Source organism: Carettochelys insculpta, chromosome 21 (assembly GCF_033958435.1).
Source record: "Carettochelys insculpta isolate YL-2023 chromosome 21, ASM3395843v1, whole genome shotgun sequence".
In the NCBI taxonomy this organism is placed as follows: Eukaryota; Metazoa; Chordata; order Testudines; family Carettochelyidae; genus Carettochelys; species Carettochelys insculpta.
The window spans coordinates 13,020,428-13,038,028 of record NC_134157.1 but is presented as its reverse complement, the minus strand read 5'-3'; the positions used below and the strand labels follow the sequence as shown (position 1 = coordinate 13,038,028).

At 44.2% G+C, this 17,601-nt stretch overlaps 1 protein-coding gene across 14 annotated transcripts in view; it reads left to right on the top strand.

Moving 5' to 3' along the window:
• Window positions 1-8,175, top strand: part of FNBP1 (formin binding protein 1) — a 157,342-nt gene extending 149,167 nt beyond the window's left edge. For 13 of the 14 annotated variants that reach the window (XM_075015791.1, XM_075015802.1, XM_075015795.1 and 10 more), the window contains one exon: window positions 1,339-1,517. In XM_075015791.1, coding sequence (XP_074871892.1) covers window positions 1,339-1,517 — 179 coding nt within the window. Of the gene's footprint in view, window positions 1-1,338; window positions 1,518-5,482 lie in introns of those variants that run through there. The other variant, XM_075015794.1, reaches the window with a different exon arrangement.
• The last annotated feature ends 9,426 nt before the right edge of the window (window positions 8,176-17,601 follow it).

Below are 17,601 nucleotides of genomic sequence, written 5' to 3'. Positions count from 1 at the left end.
TTGGTGGCTTGTCCTGCAGAGGGCTTGGGTCTACCCAGTCCAGTTTACTGAAGGAGGCAAACCTGAGAGGGATCAAGTGCATCCCCTCTAAAGAGCCTCTGGAAGCTGCAGCAAAGGGGATGATTGGGGGAACAGAGAATGCTAGGAAAGAGCAGGCTCCAGCAGTCCTGGAATTCGGAGCTAAGACTTGAGCTGGGCATAGTGTGCTCAAGCAGGAAAGATCATGAGCAAACAGGGAGAAGAGTTAAGAGCGCTCTAGGCAGAAAGACCTGGGAGCAGGAAGAGAAGTGCTTCTTTGTTAGACTTAAACTGAAAATGAACTTGAAATGCCATATTAATTTTCTCTGGATAAAACCAGGCCCCAAGGAGGGGTATTTTGACCACAGAACAAGTATGTGGAGTCTATATAAGGCCCTGATGAGGGAGAAACCAAGGCAGGAGGGCACTGCAGAGTAATCTTTGGCCATGATGGACCTCTCAGGAGATGGTCAACCCTGTTAAAATGATCAACAGCTGAGAGAAAGGATCTGCTGTTATCTCCATTGTATTGACGAGCAAAGGACGATGCAAAATAACTTGTCCACGAGCACATAGGGAATCCGTGTAAGAGCAGGAGAGAACCAGCATCTCTCACATGCCACAGTCTCTGTGTGTGCAACATCAGAGTCTGTGTTGACTTATATAAAAACATCAGAGAGAAAGCAGAAAGCGTTCTTCCTTTTGGACATTTCACACTAAGGGTCTGATCTTATACCCATTCAAGTCAGTGGGAATGCTTCTGCCAACTTTGCTGGTTGCAGAATTTGGCCCAAATTATTTCCCAAGCTCTTTGCAGATGAGTAGATAGTGCAGTGGGGAGAGAAGTAGTAAATGAGCTGCTCAGAGTGTAAGGAATAAATTTTGTGCAAGGATTATTTAACCTACAAATGCACTCTTAAGATGTAGGCTAGATGAACAGACCCTCCTATCACTGCCAGACACAAGGGATAGTAAATTTACCCTGTGTATGGTCAAGAAACACAGTGGCCTTATGTAGCGGCATCTCAGCACAACTGTAAAAGCTGAATATTCAATGCTAGTTAGAAGATGTTCAGTGGAAGCCCAGGTTCATGACATATTTGTGAATACTTGCTGATTCTACTGAAATTTCCTATTACAGGTCTGATGTTAGGGTTGCATTTTTCTGGTTCTTTGAATACATGCTATTTTCTCCCAGATACAGCTGCTCATGGTTAAAGGAGGTTATATTTCAGTACCTCTGCTGCGTTGGCCATAGTCAGGTCTGTATGTTCTCCCATGGACAGGAAATCCTAAACAACTGCATGCTCTGTGTCTCAGGTCAGAATGAAGGCACAATATCAGTAGCAGAAGGCGAAGTGCTCTATGTAATAGAGGAAGACAAAGGTGATGGGTGGACACGAATCCGAAGGAATGAAGACGAAGAGGGTTATGTCCCGACATCGTATGTCGAAGTCTATCTGGACAAAAATGCCAAAGGTGCTATGACTTACATTTAATACTTTTTTTATTACTTTGCTTGCTTTTACAGACCATCCCACCCTGAAATTGCTCTGTGTTGCAGATAGAGCTTTTTTAATGACTGTATAATGCCATAAAGTGCATTATTTCATACACTTAAATAATGGACTCATATGACTTTGTGCACTCTAAAAATTAGTTGGGTCAGATAAGAAGCTACTGACTGGTGTAAAACTGTTACAGTAGTGGAATACCAAGCCTTCTCTGGCTGAGACAGCCTGCCATGGATCAAGCCGTTACTGGTAACTGCCAATATAACACTGTAGGGAATACAAGGCCAATCATAACAACTGTGTCTTCTCTATCTAGCCAGATCCAGCTAGCCACAGTCAGAAGTATACTGTTTGTTGCAGACTGACTCTGTGAGATGTTATATATGAAGTAATGAGAGTGGTGTTTTTCTTTCAATGTGGCAGCTTTTCAGATCCTAACATACGTTCTGTGGACTGTGCAAATTGAGTCAGGGATCATCATTTAGTGTGTTACTAGTTATGAGAAGAAGGGGGTGTCTATGGATAGTGTAACCACAGCATCCCCTACAATCCTAAGTAAATCAAACAGAATTGTGGTGTTCAACGAGAATTCCCCTCCCATTAGTTGCAGTTTGGACCGTTCTCTTTGGGGCATATGTTATTACTGATGCACCGCACAGTTAGTTGTTTGTTCTTCTCCTCACGTACAATCAATGGAATATTTCAGAGCCTGGATTCATGCTTTTTGTTCTTGTTTCTCTCGTCAGTATTTACACCTCATGACTAAGAACGTGTGTTGTATTAGTGAAAAGTCTGTACATGGTGTCAGGGTATGTGCATGCTGCTCCCTGCTTGTATCTCCCTGCTGAGATAACTCAGTGAGCAATCAAAAGAAGCTGTATCAATAAGGGAGTGACATCTTGTTTCAAGTCAGGAAGATGTTAAATAGGACTTGGATTTTTCAAAAATGTATTCCTACAAGTTGTCTTCCTCTTTCATGGAGTCAAAGGACCGTCTGTGCATGAAGTCTTTTTGTCTGTTTTAAAAGGAAGGTGTAACTCTCATGTTAGATTATAGGCAATAGAAATAGAGGAGCTTTGTGCACAAAACCACACTATCTTAACTACCTTTTCTTTGGTTCAGTATTAAGCAATGCAGTACCATGGTTTTGAAAAGGCATGCTGGATTATTGTTTGATCTTGCCATAATCCAGACATTTAATGTTTGTACTGGCAAAAAGAGGATCAGTTGGATGCCTTCCTTTGCCAAGGTAGTCTGCGCGGAAAACTTGGCATCCTGTATTTTCTCATTACCCTTGTAAAGTGTTATAAAACTGAAGGCAGAAGGCTCAGCATCCAACTCCCTGTCATGGTGCTCTCTGGTAGGGAGACTGCCTGCAACACTATAATGCCTGCTCAACACACAGTGGTAGTTGCAAGTCTAGACTTAATTGTTGTCCTGCGGAATTCCCTGCTGTCCAGTAAAGCCAACAGAAACAGATAGGTTACAGTATTTTAAAATCCCACCTCGAAATAATGAGGGTTCACCACTCCCCTTGAGCATTCTGGCATGCATAGACATCGGAAGAGCAGTTTGTGAAGTCAGTTGCTCAAGAGCAGAGGAGCAGGTTTGGTGGGAAACACATCAGAACATGCCCAACTGTCTAAAGGCAGGTGAAACACTAATTGACTGAAACCAGCAAAAGCAAAAGAATTGTTAATAAAGGTTACAACTGTGTCCTTAGCTCACCTCAGTGTATAATAGTGTTGAACAGAACTCCCAATCCTAGTACACAGTTTGGCATCTAGCAAAGAATCTAGTACACAGGTAGCATTGTGCAAATAGTAATAATTCTCCAGTATCATCGTGCATATTATGTGTGCTGCACAGGAGTTAGTGACAGACTTGCAATCATTTCTGTCCCAGCCTTTGTCCTTTTGTTTAATTTTTTTTAAAAGTTTCCTTGATTGTTTTCTAAATATCTTAGCCTGTGTCTACACACAGCTCTGCCCAGCGCCGCTGCTTGCAGAGCTATGCAAAGTGAGCTTTTCAGGATTACAAATGGCTGGCCATTTGCATAGTCCCGAAGCTCATTACCATAGCCACGTGAGAATTGGGTGCCGGCAGAAGAGGGTGCCAGCACAGCAGAGCCCGTGTGGACGTCCCTCTGTCGGCTAAACCCCCCTCTGTCGCCAGTCCTTTATGCCTCAAAGTACCTTTGCACCAAACATGCCCTGTTCACTTCCCCTAGAAATACTGGCTGTATGGGGAACAAACACTGTATAAAGCCTGTTTCAGAGCTTTTATTTCTTAAAATATATGTTGGGGGCTACAGTCGGATTAGTATTTCAGTGGTCTTGCTACTGTTGATTACATTCTCCCCACTGTATGTGAATAAATCCTTGGACTGCTCTGGCTTCATTGAATCTCAGCTATTTATTCACATTTGTAACCCAAGTTCTCAGTTTTTATTTTTACTTTTCAACTAGGATCTTATTACTTAGCACTTGCCAAAATATGTAGGAGACAGTAATTATGAATGAGATATAATGACATCTCTTTTAGTTTAGTTCCTTTTAAATATATGCCCCTCGTGGTCTCCGTAAAAAGAATAATTTGTATATAATATATTTTAATAACTAAAGTTACTTGAATTTTGAGATATATATATAAAGGAGTGATAGTTATTGCTGTAACGTGTATGTATACATATATACACACACACACACACACATTAAAATGGTTTTATTTGCTGTTCTAACCCTCTTTTTGTTTTAATAACACGATGTCTTACTCTATGGTTAAGTCAATAACTTTTCTTACATTTCCTGCTGCCTGCCTCTCACTGGACTTTTATACATTCTTCTGTTCTGTGTTAACGTTCTGTTCTTACTTGTTAAAGAAAACTTGTCTACTGGGTGAGGGTCTCTCCATAGCTAGCTGTACCACCATCTCTTCCTCTGGTAAACATGCTTTTTTTCATTCTTGTGGGGTTTTTAAATGATTATTCACATAAACTGATTACCTGTTCTGACACAAAACAAATGGTTCAAACCCTCCTTTTGCCTGCTGCTGACTCAGAAAAGCACTTTATTAACAGTAAGGATGTGATTACATTTTAAGAAAGAACTCACGCTGCTGCATTTTTAAAATGTTACTTTTCTCTCCTTTTTTTTTTATGAAAATCAGAGACAGGCATGAACCATAATTTCAGATTTAAATGTGCTCCTGTATACGGAGGAATTCATCCTTTGTTCTTCCACCTAATGGGCCAACCCAAAAACCCTGGAAGAGAATATTCTTGAACTTTAAGGGCAGGTTGGCTCTGAGACAGAACTATGTGCTTACAAGAATGTACGTCACCAAATATTTTTGAGACAGCAATATTGGCATCTCTACTTTTTCTTATCTTGACTTGCCATCAAGATGAAGGCTCTTCATTGTTTATGGCTTGATGTACTATCAACTTTCTTTAGATACAAGTGTTCTAATCACTGCAAAATGCTTTGCCCAGATATAAAAATATTTATCCTGCTAGCCTTCCCCAGGAGTTCATTGTCACAAGGAGCTGTAGTTTGACCAAATCTGCCCACTGCTCCCCTGCAGATACAAGATAATTGTTTTGTCTGGTGTAAACAATGCAGATTTTGCATTTGGTGGAGACTCTTGAATTTTGCATCCTGCTTGGTCACCAGAAGAGAGCTATGCTCAAGGTAAAGCTCTTGACTAAAGCTAGAGGATCTCCCAGGGCAGTTACATCCATGTTGGCTGACATGGTGAACAAGGCGGCTCTGGCCAAAGGGAATTTCTGACTTAGAGCTGCTCTTAACCCTTTCACGATGCAACCTGATAAAATACTCTTGGTGCTGTCCTTCCCCTTTAACCTCCCTCAATCAGCACTGCTCTTAAGGCTAGCCCTTCCCCCTGCCTCTTTCTAACTTGAGTCTTTCTTTTTGTCTCTTATGTTTTAGATTCCTAAAGGTGTTTGTGCTGGTGCAAGAACCTGGGGCGAGCTTGTCACAGAAGGAGAAACAAATGGTCTGTTCACCCTGCAGGCAGTTCAAATTCGCCCACATAAACAGACTCCTGATCTGGTCTGGAGTTAGCACTTGAAAAAACTGAAATCAAAACTCCCATCCCAACATTGCTCAGCCGCTTGCTCTTTTTTATGGCATGTTACTTGTGGCTCATACTAACTTATTGACGTTCTCCAGTGTTCTGCCAACTGGGCATTGCCCTTCCGTAGAGCATCACCAACAAACCGCACCACACCACCACCTTCTCCACAACCAGACAGAAACTGCTGGGTGCATTTTGTTGCCAAGGGTAACCAGAGAATCCCACGCATGTGCCAGTTAGGATTCTATTCTCCGATGGCCCTCAGTCCTGAATGTATACACTGGTCCATCAGCATTTCACATTGTGCCTTTAATGCTAATCTCACAGGTAGGCTTATCAGACAGATGGGGAAGGAGATACATGCAAGTGGAAAGCCAGTGACAGGAACAATATGACAGCAGCTGAACTAGACTGAAGTTGATTATGTTTAATTTTACAGGCCCATTGTTCAATATTACATCTTTCACAAAAGGTCCCAAATGTCAACCAGCCTCTTTACTTTTTAAAAATGGCTGGTGCTCTCTCGAAGAGCTCAATCCCCATTGGCTTTGCTGTGTCCTGCCAGCCTCGCACCTCATATACATATGCTTGCTTTCCTGCTCACTGGCACATGCGCCTGGGCATTTGGGTTTGAAGCCACATTTCCCCCATCACCAAGACTTCCATTTGAATCTTGTTTCAGCCTGCATGCTCGCCCTGTTGCCTTGCCTGCGCATACCTTCCTAACAGTTGCATCAATATGCAGCTCATTGTTCTTAACCTTTCCAGATTTTTAGCATTTTACCTGCCTTCTCCTTTTGCATGAGCTCCTGCGCACGCTCAACAATGTGTTTGTATAGCAGAAATCACATTTTAAAAAAATAAAACTACCTGTATTCCCGTCCCCTCCTTCATCTTGCCACGGACTGGACCTTTGCCCAGGCGTTTCAGACAGGAATTTGGACTTGTTCATCATCCCATATCGACCATCCTATTGTCATATGATCTTCTTTAAAGGTGAAAGATTTTGATGGTGGTGCTGTACCTCGCCCCTGCTGTAGTAAAGAAGTTGTGCTGCTTCCAAATATCCGGTTCATATGGAACTAAACTTCTTAGAGAGGGGTTAGGTGGTTGTTCTAATCTCCAACTATGAATTCCTCACTCTCTTCCTCCTAAAATCTTCACGTTACTAGGCTATTGTAATCATACACCTCCTCGAACTTTGTCTAACAGCAGCCAGTGGATAGTAAGAATAGTTCTCCAAGGCCTGTTGTAGTAGTTGGGAACAATCCCCAGCTCTTTAGAAGTGTCCTGGGTTTTTTTGTAGACAGCCCAGCATGAAAGAATTAAAATGGATGCCATTGTGGCTAGTGGCCCTAAAATGAAATCTGCCACCTTTCATTTGCAGGCGGGCCTGTGCCTGTTGAAAAGCTGTCCTTGTTCTTGTGAGAAGGGCCAACATTAAAATATAGTATCCAAGAATCATGCATTCTTTATGTACAGTATCACCTAGCTCTTTCCATCTTAGAATGAGGTGGTTGTCTTTACAGTAGGTTAAATGTTGTATCCACAACTTTGTCCCTCTTTAAATAATAAAAAACCCTTATTTTTAGTAGCAGAGTTCTTCACTTCTGCAGTTAATACTGTAGCTAATGCTTCGTCATACATGAGAACTATAAGCATCAGCAAGCAAGAAGCCAGCTTTTTAAATCAAGTGAACATAGGCCAGGAGGTTGCATGTCTAAGCAGATGGTACAAACTCAGACATGGCTGAAGCCCTTCAGCTGCAGTTACCACAGTCTGAAGGGTCAAAATCAATTAAACTGCTGCTCCTGCATTTGCTTAATTCTTTAGATCTGTGACTCTTTGATACCAGAATAAACTCCACCATGCACAGTTTGCTCATATAGTTTCAGAATGCAGAACTGTAACATAATGTGTGATGATTCTTTTGCATTTCAAGATCAGCCTCTCTCTCCATCAGGGGACCTAAATGATTAAGCAGCCAACAGGCATTCAAATATCTACTCATATTTTTAGCTGCAGTATTTATTCCTTTCTGTCTGATGCACTGTTGAATCAGCAGCTAGAATCAGCTGACTTTCACCTTTTTTGTGCCATCTATGTAAAAATGAGAGAGGGTTTTCTGTTATATATTTAATCTAGGTGGACAGTATATTATTGTCAGCCTCTGTGAACGTTTGAACTATTCCCATGTCAGTGTTGCTACATAGTGCTTTCGAAGGAGCATTAGCTTTGGCCACACCACCTGCTTTACTTTGAAAGGGATATATTGAAGACCATCTGTGGAGTTTTTATAAACCTGCTGCCCCATTTCAGGAAGCCTGGACCTCAAAACTGATGATAAGGAATCAGTTTCCACCACAGTGAAGTACTGTAGTTAGGTCTCTTTCTTCTGGTATGCTTGTTCAGCGTAAGAATTAGGTAAGTGATAAAGTTTAATTTTAAAAACAAACATGACAGATATCAGAGAGGTAGCCATGTTAGTCTGTCATGTTTCGAGAACAACAGGAAGTCTTGTGGCACCTTATCGACTAACATATTTTGGAGCATAAGCTTTCGTGGGCAAAAACCCGCTTCATCAGATGCATCTGATGTAGAGGGGTCTTTGCCCATGAAAGCTTATGCTCCAAAATATCTGTTAGTCTAAAAGGTGCCACAAGACTTCTTGTTGTTCTCGAAACATGACAGACTAAACATAAGACATATGTAGTATTGTTTTAACTGTGTTGGTCCCAGGATATGAAACACACCAGGTGGTTGATGCCAGACCTGAACAAAAGCTCCATGTAAGTTTGAAAGCTGGTCTGCCCTCACCAAGAGAAACTGGTCCAGTTAAAGTTATTGTCACCCCATATTGTCTCTCCAAACATATGACTGGTTTATGAAAACTGTGCTTGAATTTAATAAGATCACACTGAAGAAATGTGATTTTACACTCTGTAAAATGCAGTCTCACCATTGTCCCTAGCAAAACAGTGTTTCTAATGCCCTTTCTTAACATTTGTAAATACAGAAGAAAAGAAACATATTTACTGATACTTAAAGTTGTGTTTAATCCTGAGTATTTTTCAAAAGTTCTTTTCAGTTTGATGCATATTGATTTTTTTTCCTGATAGAGGTGTCAAGAGACTTAAAAGAAGCCAAATTATATTTTAACATGATGCTGAGCACTTTTTAAATTTGTATTTGTGTATGTGTTTGCGCACTGAATTCTAGTTCTTGGTGGCATCTCAAGTATTGTGATTTCATTGCCAATGTAAAAGGGTCTGATGTTGCCCATTCATTTCTGGAGACAGAATTCAACCAAATAAAGTGCTTCCATTGGAAAGCAAATATTGACTGTGTAACCATGAATGAGAAGTCATCTATGTATTTAAATAAAACTTTCATTCCAGACATGCTGTTTCATTTAACCCTCTTAATTAGAGAGGATGCATGCAGAACTGTCCTATTGATTCACAAAAAAGGTCCAGACTCTCCTGGTTACTCACTGTGAAGGGCTGCTGCTATAATTGGCTGGGCCATTATATCTGCAGTTATACATCTGCCATCACCACACAGACTTGCAGATGCAAACAGCACTATGCATTACTTCTAGATATTATGTATTTGAGTGTCTGTCTATGCTATGTTTGTTCAAGAACTCCTCTTAACCTGTTAGAACTATGACCACGAAATGTGGTTTGCAGTTTCCTCTCACCCTAACTTAAACCAAGGTCAGGGTTTGGTTGTGCCTGGAAAGTGGGAAATGCCTGAAATCGCAGGATTTCCCAGAACATGGAGAGGGAGGGGCACCAACAGGAGGGAAGACATACTTCCAACTCATCACTGGGGTTAGCGAGCACAGGGAACAGCCATACTGCAGAGTGACCACTGGGACCAGCCACAGCAGGAAAACAGTGGCCACCTGGGGACAGGTCTCTCTGGCCTCCCGAAGTGTTTGCCAACTGTGCCTTGCAGGGGGAGCCCTGCTGCACCCCCACAACTCCCGTACACAATTAGCTCCCCCCCCCAAGAGGCATTGGCCACCAACCCCGTCTCTCTCTCGCTCTCAAGCTCATGCTGGGGCCAGGAAAACAGCCCTGGATGCATACCCTCCAACCCTGCTCTGTCTGTGCCAGGGTACACCTTTTTCCACGGCCCTGGCCCCCCAGCTCCTGGCTCTGATCCCCACCATGACTGCTGGGGCAGGGCTGAGGAAAAGACTCCCGGCCCCCACTGTAGCTCGGCCCCCACCCCACATCACTATTGGGCTAGGGCCATAGAAAACAGCTACAGCCCTAGCCCCAAACCTGCCCCCTCCCTCTTGGGAAAAATGCAGGAGCAGGTGGCGTACGTGCACAAAGCCAGGAATAAAGCCATGGCTCTGCTCCCCCCTGCCCCCCACCCGCAACTGCTGCTGTACCAGGGGGTGGGAGAGAGCCACAGCTCTCCTGCTGCCACTGGGCTGGGGAAAACAGTGCGGGCCCAGCTCTGCCTCACCAGCTGCTGTTGTGCCTGGGTTGAGGAAAAAATCCCTGGGCCCAGTGCCAGCCTGGCACCCTCCCAGTTCCCACAAATGAGCCCAGCCCCAGCCTCTCCCACAGTTCAGGAAGGTGCCTCCCATGTAGCTGCAGCTGGGGCTGCAGAAGCTGATCTAGTCCAGCCCTCCCTTTCCTTGGGATGCTGGAGCTCCCCAGGGCAGCTCCACCTTCACCACTGTGGCCACCTCCCAGTAAACACCCTGAATCCTCACAACCCCCTGCCGTAAGCCACCTGCCCGGACGCCCACAACACACATACTCTCTCTCTGCCCTCAGTCCCCCACAGCCCTCACTCCTTCCACCCCCTGCCCTGAACTCCCCTAGTTTGATGTCTTCCCTGACCCTCATCCAACCTCTGACCCTCCCCACAGCAATCCCATGCCTTCCACTAAGTCCCCCCATGCACCTAGCCCCTGCACTCTGCCCCCACCCCCGGCCACAGCCAACCCCAACACTGCCTCTAAGCTCCCCTTCCCCAAATCCTCATATACGTTTTCCTTTTATTTTCAAACGTGGGGGAGGGGAGGGAGAGACCCTCTTCACTTAAATACCCGAGCAACACCAGGTCACTTTGCTAGTAGCCAAATATAAATCACAAGCTTGGAACTCTTTGGGGTGTTTCTTCCTCCTCCGCATTCACAGTGAGTTGCTCGATGCTGTCTGAGTTTTATATTCAACTGCAACATGTCTTGGCAAATGAGTAGAAACAAAGCTGCTTGCGTGCAATGTTTGTGTGTAGCTGCTGTAATCCGTGGGATGGTGAAGGAACACTTTTACGCGTGGCACTTATATTTACATCACAGCAGGGGTGTTAGGCACCTTTTGGCAGTAATTGGGCTGAAGATCAATTGCCTAGGATAAAGACGGCCTAAATGCTTTCACTCTGATAGCTGATAACTTTGTCAAACTTACCTTTTGGGCTAAAATTTGTACAACTGGCAGTTTTAGAATGGGACTTTGGGGAGTTTGAGCAGAAACAGTTCAGTCATGTGAGAAGAAAGCTGAAATTATGCTGTCTGGAAAAAACGTTCAAATATTTTTTTTTAAAGTGCTTTATCAGGTCTGGGTCAGACACTGGGAACTTGAAATTCCACAAGGACAATTGTTTGAGGTGTGACTGCACTGCACATTGCAACACCTCCCTGATTCAGGCATCTAAATCTCATTTTCAAAATTTCAGCTCCTAGCACAGTTAGCCAAAGCAATGTTGAATGCAGCAGCACCCAAATCTGGACTGCGATCACTAAGTCATAGCTGTGACTTCTAGTGGTCCAGTAAAAAGTCAGTTTAACTTTGAAGTTTTGAAAAATATATCTTGCACGTGAACACTAGTTTATATACAACAGAACTAAATTTGTTACAGCATTGTGATAGCCCCTGCATGGGCACCTGTCCGGACATTTTGACTGAATGGAGAATCTCTCCCTTACTGAATGTGCACAAGAAGGGTGAGTGAAGGAAGTTTTAATATGCAAGTGCCTGTAGGATAGAAACTGGACTGGTGTTAAGTGGAAGAAAAGGGGGGATTCAAGGAAATCGCATCTCAGGCCCCAGCTGCCTCTTTGCATGCACCCTTTGTGCTGGTGCTGACATTCTGTGAATATGGTTGATTTTTTTTTTTGATAATTTTCCCTTTAGAAAATAAAGAAATTCTATCCAAAAACGATTAGGCCTGTTATGATCGCATGGTGACTCAAAAATCTGGACACTTCTATGCTATCTGTGCAGAATGATTGATAGGTGCATGGTCCTGTTGGGAGTGCAGGGGATTGAACTTGATCTCTCAAGGTTCCTTCCAATTCTAGCATTCTATGATTCTGTGATCTTTATCTCTGCCTACTTGTGCAGACACATTGCAGTCCAGGCTTCATTTACACAAGCAGTGTTATTTTTTCCCCAGAAAACCCCGGCTTCATTCCAGGCACAGGGTGGATTATAAACAAAGGTGGGCTCAGAAGGTGCTGCCTTATTCACTTGAGAATTTGAATGGGGTATAATGGATAAGATGGAGGTGAGGTGCAAGTGGCAGGAGTCCACAGGAATTCAGAGATTGCATGATGAACAGTAGAAAAGATATGGGGTGAGAGGTGTTATGCAAGAGGATGAAATACAAAGTTAAAAAAAGCTGCTGCATCAACAGCTCATTCAGCAGTTGCATTGAATATAGAAGGGAGGGCAGTGAAGATGGTATTGTAATGCATACATGAGGGGGCAGAGTTAGGGTGTATAAACACCAACCATCCCTCAGTTTACAAGCTTCACATTTTAATGTCTTTTTGTGTGGAATTAGGTAGTGGAAATGGCAATAATTGTTCACGTTACAACCATGCCTCCCTCTAACTTCTTTTTGAAGGTGCGTTTGGCTGCTAGTAACTAGAACAGCATCTTGCTTCTGGACTGATAGAGAAACTACTTGCAGAAGGGGAACTATCACTTAAACAGCCTTGAATTTAGGATGTTAATTACCGTTACTACACAAAACACAGAGCAGTGTATTCTGTGTCCCTCTATGGGAAAGTGTAAGGGTACATCTACACTACAGGGAAGATCAACCCTGCTGCAGTCCATCTACTGGAGTTCAATTTAGTGTGCCTACTTGGGACATGCTAAATCGAATTAACAGGGTGCTCCCATCCAGCATGGTACTCCTGACCCCCATTAGTTGACCACCTTTAGCGTAGTCGCCCAAATTAAGGTACATCGACTTCAGCTATGTAATTAACGTAGCTGAAATTGCATACCTTAATTCAACCTTTCCCTGTAGTGTAGATCTGACCTAAGAATAGGGAGGATTAGCCTCTCAATAGAGAATAAGAAATCTCTCCCTGTGCCCTCAGTAGCATGTACTTATGCCTGATGTATAATAGCTGTGTTTTTGGTAACTGTGAATGCTGCCATCTGCTGGTGAATTAAAAGCCCCTCTCAGCTGACTCTGAACACTCAAGTGGCCTTTTCTACTGTAGCCCTGATCAAGTTACTTTAAGATTTTCCTTGGCTTGCAGATGCTGGCCTGAAACACCCTTTGCTCCTTTTTCCATTCTTCATCACCGAAAACTGCTACTGCTCACAGCAGCATTTGCCACAAGCCCCTGACTAGCTCCTGGCAGGCTTTCCTTCAATGCCAGCACTCTGCCCTGCACACTGAAATCAGCCTCCTTCAGCAGCTCAAGTCTTTTGTTATTATGTAGGCTCACTCAGCACCTGAGCTGAGTAGCATCTGGCTCAGCAGTGCAAACACAGGAGGGAGAAATAGCATCTGCCCCAAGTGGCTAGCTGTCGACTCAAAGACTGGGATACTTCTTTATTTTTAAATCACTGGACTCTCCCTGTTTCTTCTAGGTCAGCTGTTTGTCAGCTGCAATGGGAAGCCCTGGCCAGCCAGAGGTCAGTGTTACAGAGTGGTGTCCAAACCACAAATTATCCTCCGGTAGCCAGAGTCAGATGCTGTCAGAAATGGACCACAAAACCACCATGGCTGTCCTTACAGTGATGGAAGGCAGTAGGAAGGAATGGTTAGAGCACCACCTTTGTGAATCATTAGTAGTAGTCCTGGCTTCAAAAAGAAATGGAGCAAGTGCCCTGATGACTGACTAAAAAGGTAGAGAGCTGAAGCCAATTGGCCAGCAAAGTCACTGGTTTTTTAACTCTTATTTTCACAGATTGAATGGGACCAAAAATGTTAGAAACTACTCTGCCTTGGGGCGAGGTGTGTGCTCAGCTGCTAATGATGGGCTAAAAATTGCCTCTGCTCTGCCCTGCCAGTTAGTAGCAGGTGCGAGGATGGGTTTGTTACCATGTTTTAACACACATGGGTTAGAGCCAGGAAAGAAGAAACATCACATCTGCTAACTAGAGAGCATGTACAGGGGAATAGCTGCTAGTCCATACAGTGAATAAACAAAGCTTTCCCCTTGCCTTGCCAGTTGAGCGTCTCTGGTCCAGCATCATGGGGAACCTGACTGGTGCCAAAAAGGGAATTTGCCAGACCACAGAAGGTTAATATGGCTTAGCAGCATTACCACCACTTCCACTGCTTACTGAACTCTTAGAAGACATTAAGAAGTAAATTACAGCTAAACAGCAGTAGAGAATGCTGAGCTAGAACTGGTGGCTGTAAACAAACTTTATGGGATGACAGGAAACTTGGCCAAACCCATGATAAGTGGTCACCTGGCTAAATAACATCATGCACGATTATGGATGTTGCTGGACAAGTGCCAGACTAGAGAGGTTCAACCTGCAGTAGGAAAAAAAGTGGAAAACTAACAAGAGGGGAGTTGGCCATGAGGAAAAAATCAGAATTTGGATCACACCGTGAAGAGCAGCAATCAGGCCAGCAGTGTGATGGGAAGCTGTGGTGTCTTTTGGGCCCAATAATTTTGTACATACCTATTCAAAAATACCAGACTGTTGATCACAGACCAGGTTCAAAGTCAAGTGTGGATGCACAACAGAGCTGAGCTTTGTGATGAGTAGACAGCATTTAGTACAATAATGGTTTTTTAAAGCACTGTTTGAGATGTTTGTCTGAAACATGAGATAGTCACAAGAAAGGGAAGCACATGCTGATTGCATCTTCTAAAATGTTACAAACATTCTCCTAATGTCAGCAGCTGCAGAGCAACGTTCACTCTTTAGTTGATTTCCATTACCAGCATCTGATGAAGTGAGTCTGTGCTCACGAAAGCTCATGCTCAGAACTTTTCTGTTAGTCTGTAACATGCCACAGGACCCTTCGTTGCTGTTACACTCTTTAGTTATGAGTTTTGGGGGAGAGGCTGAGAATCAGAGGAATAAAAGCTGTGGTTTTTCCCTTCATAACTCGTCTCAGCTACCATAGACCTAAGTACTAGGACCTTCTTGCTCAAGATAGTTTAGCAGTTTTACTTTTGATCATAGCGACTGTAAGTGGAAATAACTTGTTTTTGCTTTTGAGCCACTAGAGTATACTTTGGTGAACAGCAGAAACAGGCTGGTGGTAGCATACTGCTTTCTATAGACCAGATCCAAAGAGCAGCTCCACACCATGCCCCCAGCACAGAGCTGCTGAAACATGTAGAGCGTGGACAGAGAAGATTAGCCCACTGCAGAGATCTCCAGGCACAGTAGCAGTTATTATGTAACTTCCATCTCTACCCTCAGCTGGAGGACAGGGCCCAGCCCTTGCTTCATGCTGTGGACTCTCCAGCTGCCATTATCAACTCCTTGGAGCCACTGGCAGCAAGCTGGTGAAATTTACAGCAATTTCAGGCTCCTGGAAGGGAGGCCAGGAAATGAGACCATGATTGAAGGAGCACAAAGATGATGAAGCTGCCCTTGCACTGCCTCTCTTACATAGCACAATATGAGCCCTTGCAAAGAACTTCAGCTTACATGTTCCCTGGAAGAATCCAACTCTCCAGAGTGCAACTATTTCACACTCCAATATGCAAAGATTAACTCCTAGTGCACTTATCTATTTCATACTTACAGCCCAGGATTGGCCACTCCTAAACACTGTTTCAAGCAGCCACAGTTCTGTGCCTACTTCAACTGCAAAAGCATTTTCCTGTTAAATATTTCAGGCTATAAAACATCCCCTTCTCTTAGCAGTCAAGCAATGTCTGCCAACTTCCAGAATGCTGCTGGGACACTTAGCTCCCTCTGGATAGTCTCATGTAATGATCTTTCCATCACTAGGAGTATCTTAGTTTAATGCCTTCCTTTGAGGAGCAGTCTGAATTTTGTTTGGCACTGTCCCTGAGGCCTTGTCTAAGCTACTGTGGGCCATCAGCCTAGTTATGTAATTTCAGCTATGTGAATAATTTAGCTGAATTCAATATACTTGGGTCTGCTTGCCATGGTATCTCCACCACAGTAAGTCAACAGCTGATGCTCGCCCATGGATTCTGCTTATTCTTCTCGTTTTGATGGCGTACCAGAGGTGACAGGAGAGCACTTGGAAGCTGATTTACTGGGTCTATAGTTGTGAAAAATGGAACCCCGCTGGACCGATCACTGCCCATCAATCCAGCCCTCAGTGAAGACGTGCCCTGATACCGTGTGGCAGTACCAAGCAGAGCACCATTGAAAACAAACTTTTCACAGCAGCAAGGCAACTCTAAAGTGTTTTCAGTCTGAGGCTTTATGCTACCAGCTCCAGTCTATCAGTCACCCCCTCTTTTCCCCACCTGGAATTCCATCCAGAAAATACCCTCAGCAGTTCTGTCAGATTACAAGCTTCAGTTGAACTGGGAATTTGGTAGTGATCAGGAAGACAGTGCTCCATTCCACCCTGGATGTAGCATATGGGCAAAATGAGAATTAACATTTCTTCACAAGAGGATCCATTCCTACAGAACCCCCTGGGCTCAGTCAAGGAGGGGAGGAGTAATGCTGGGCCTGGGCACAATCTGGATCTTTACACCTACCCTGCCAGGAGCATTTAAGAGCACTCTGCACTTCTCCTGTATTTCTCCAAGAACTTCACCATGGTACAGTGGTGTGGGGCTGACAGACTTGCCTGGTCCTGAGCAAGGTGTACGGGGGGCGGAGAGGAGGCTGGCTGGCTCAGCAGTTCAGGGAAGGGAGAAGGCCTCAGGCAGAATGGGGGGAGCTGGGACAGCCAGTCCTCAGTACTGCCCAGAGCACACTTTGTTGCCCCCAGCCCTCACAGCTGCCTGGAGCACAGTGCTCTGGCAGCAATGTAAAGGATCTGGGCTCTGGCCACCACAGTTTCTGCACCCTTTGGGCCCCTCGCGTCAGCCAGCTTGCCATGGTAGGTTAGCGACACAAGTCTTTCTAGTTATAAAATGGCCAAATGACTCACCTTGTGCAGCTCTTTTCTGCAAGTGCTCCCTTAGGAATCAGATATGAACAACGAACACTCTGTCCTGCCAATAGGACAGTGGAGATCCAGCTAACGAGACTATCAGAGAATGAAGCCAGTAGCTGAGAATGTTCCTCATCTATTTTAGTGCACTGGTGCATGAAAGAGCAGGCATTAATATGCAGAGCCTTTCTAAGAAGCAGTTCCAAGTTCATGTGAAAGGCACAAGGGCCTTGCTTGAGTAAGTCCAACCAAAAAGCATTTTTGTAGATGACAGAATCCAAGTGCTCTCATGATTCAGTGGCTCCCACTGCTAAAGCCAACTGCTGTTTGGAAGCGTTGTCAAGGCAGGGTCCTGACAGCAGGAAACTTGGACTCTCACCACCGCCATCTGCTGTGTACAGCTCAGGCCCCCAAACACACAGGCAACAGTCAGGCAACTTGTTGAATGTAAATGTATTTATTGTAACACGTTCTCAGCACAGAGTGTAATACTTGAGCACTGGAGTGTAATTACAATCTGTACAAACAATGAGAAGTCCCGGGGCACCTTATAAACTAACAGATTTTTTGGAGCACCAGCTTTCATGGGCAAAGACCTGCTTCGTCAGATGCATCTGATGACGAAGTGGGTCTT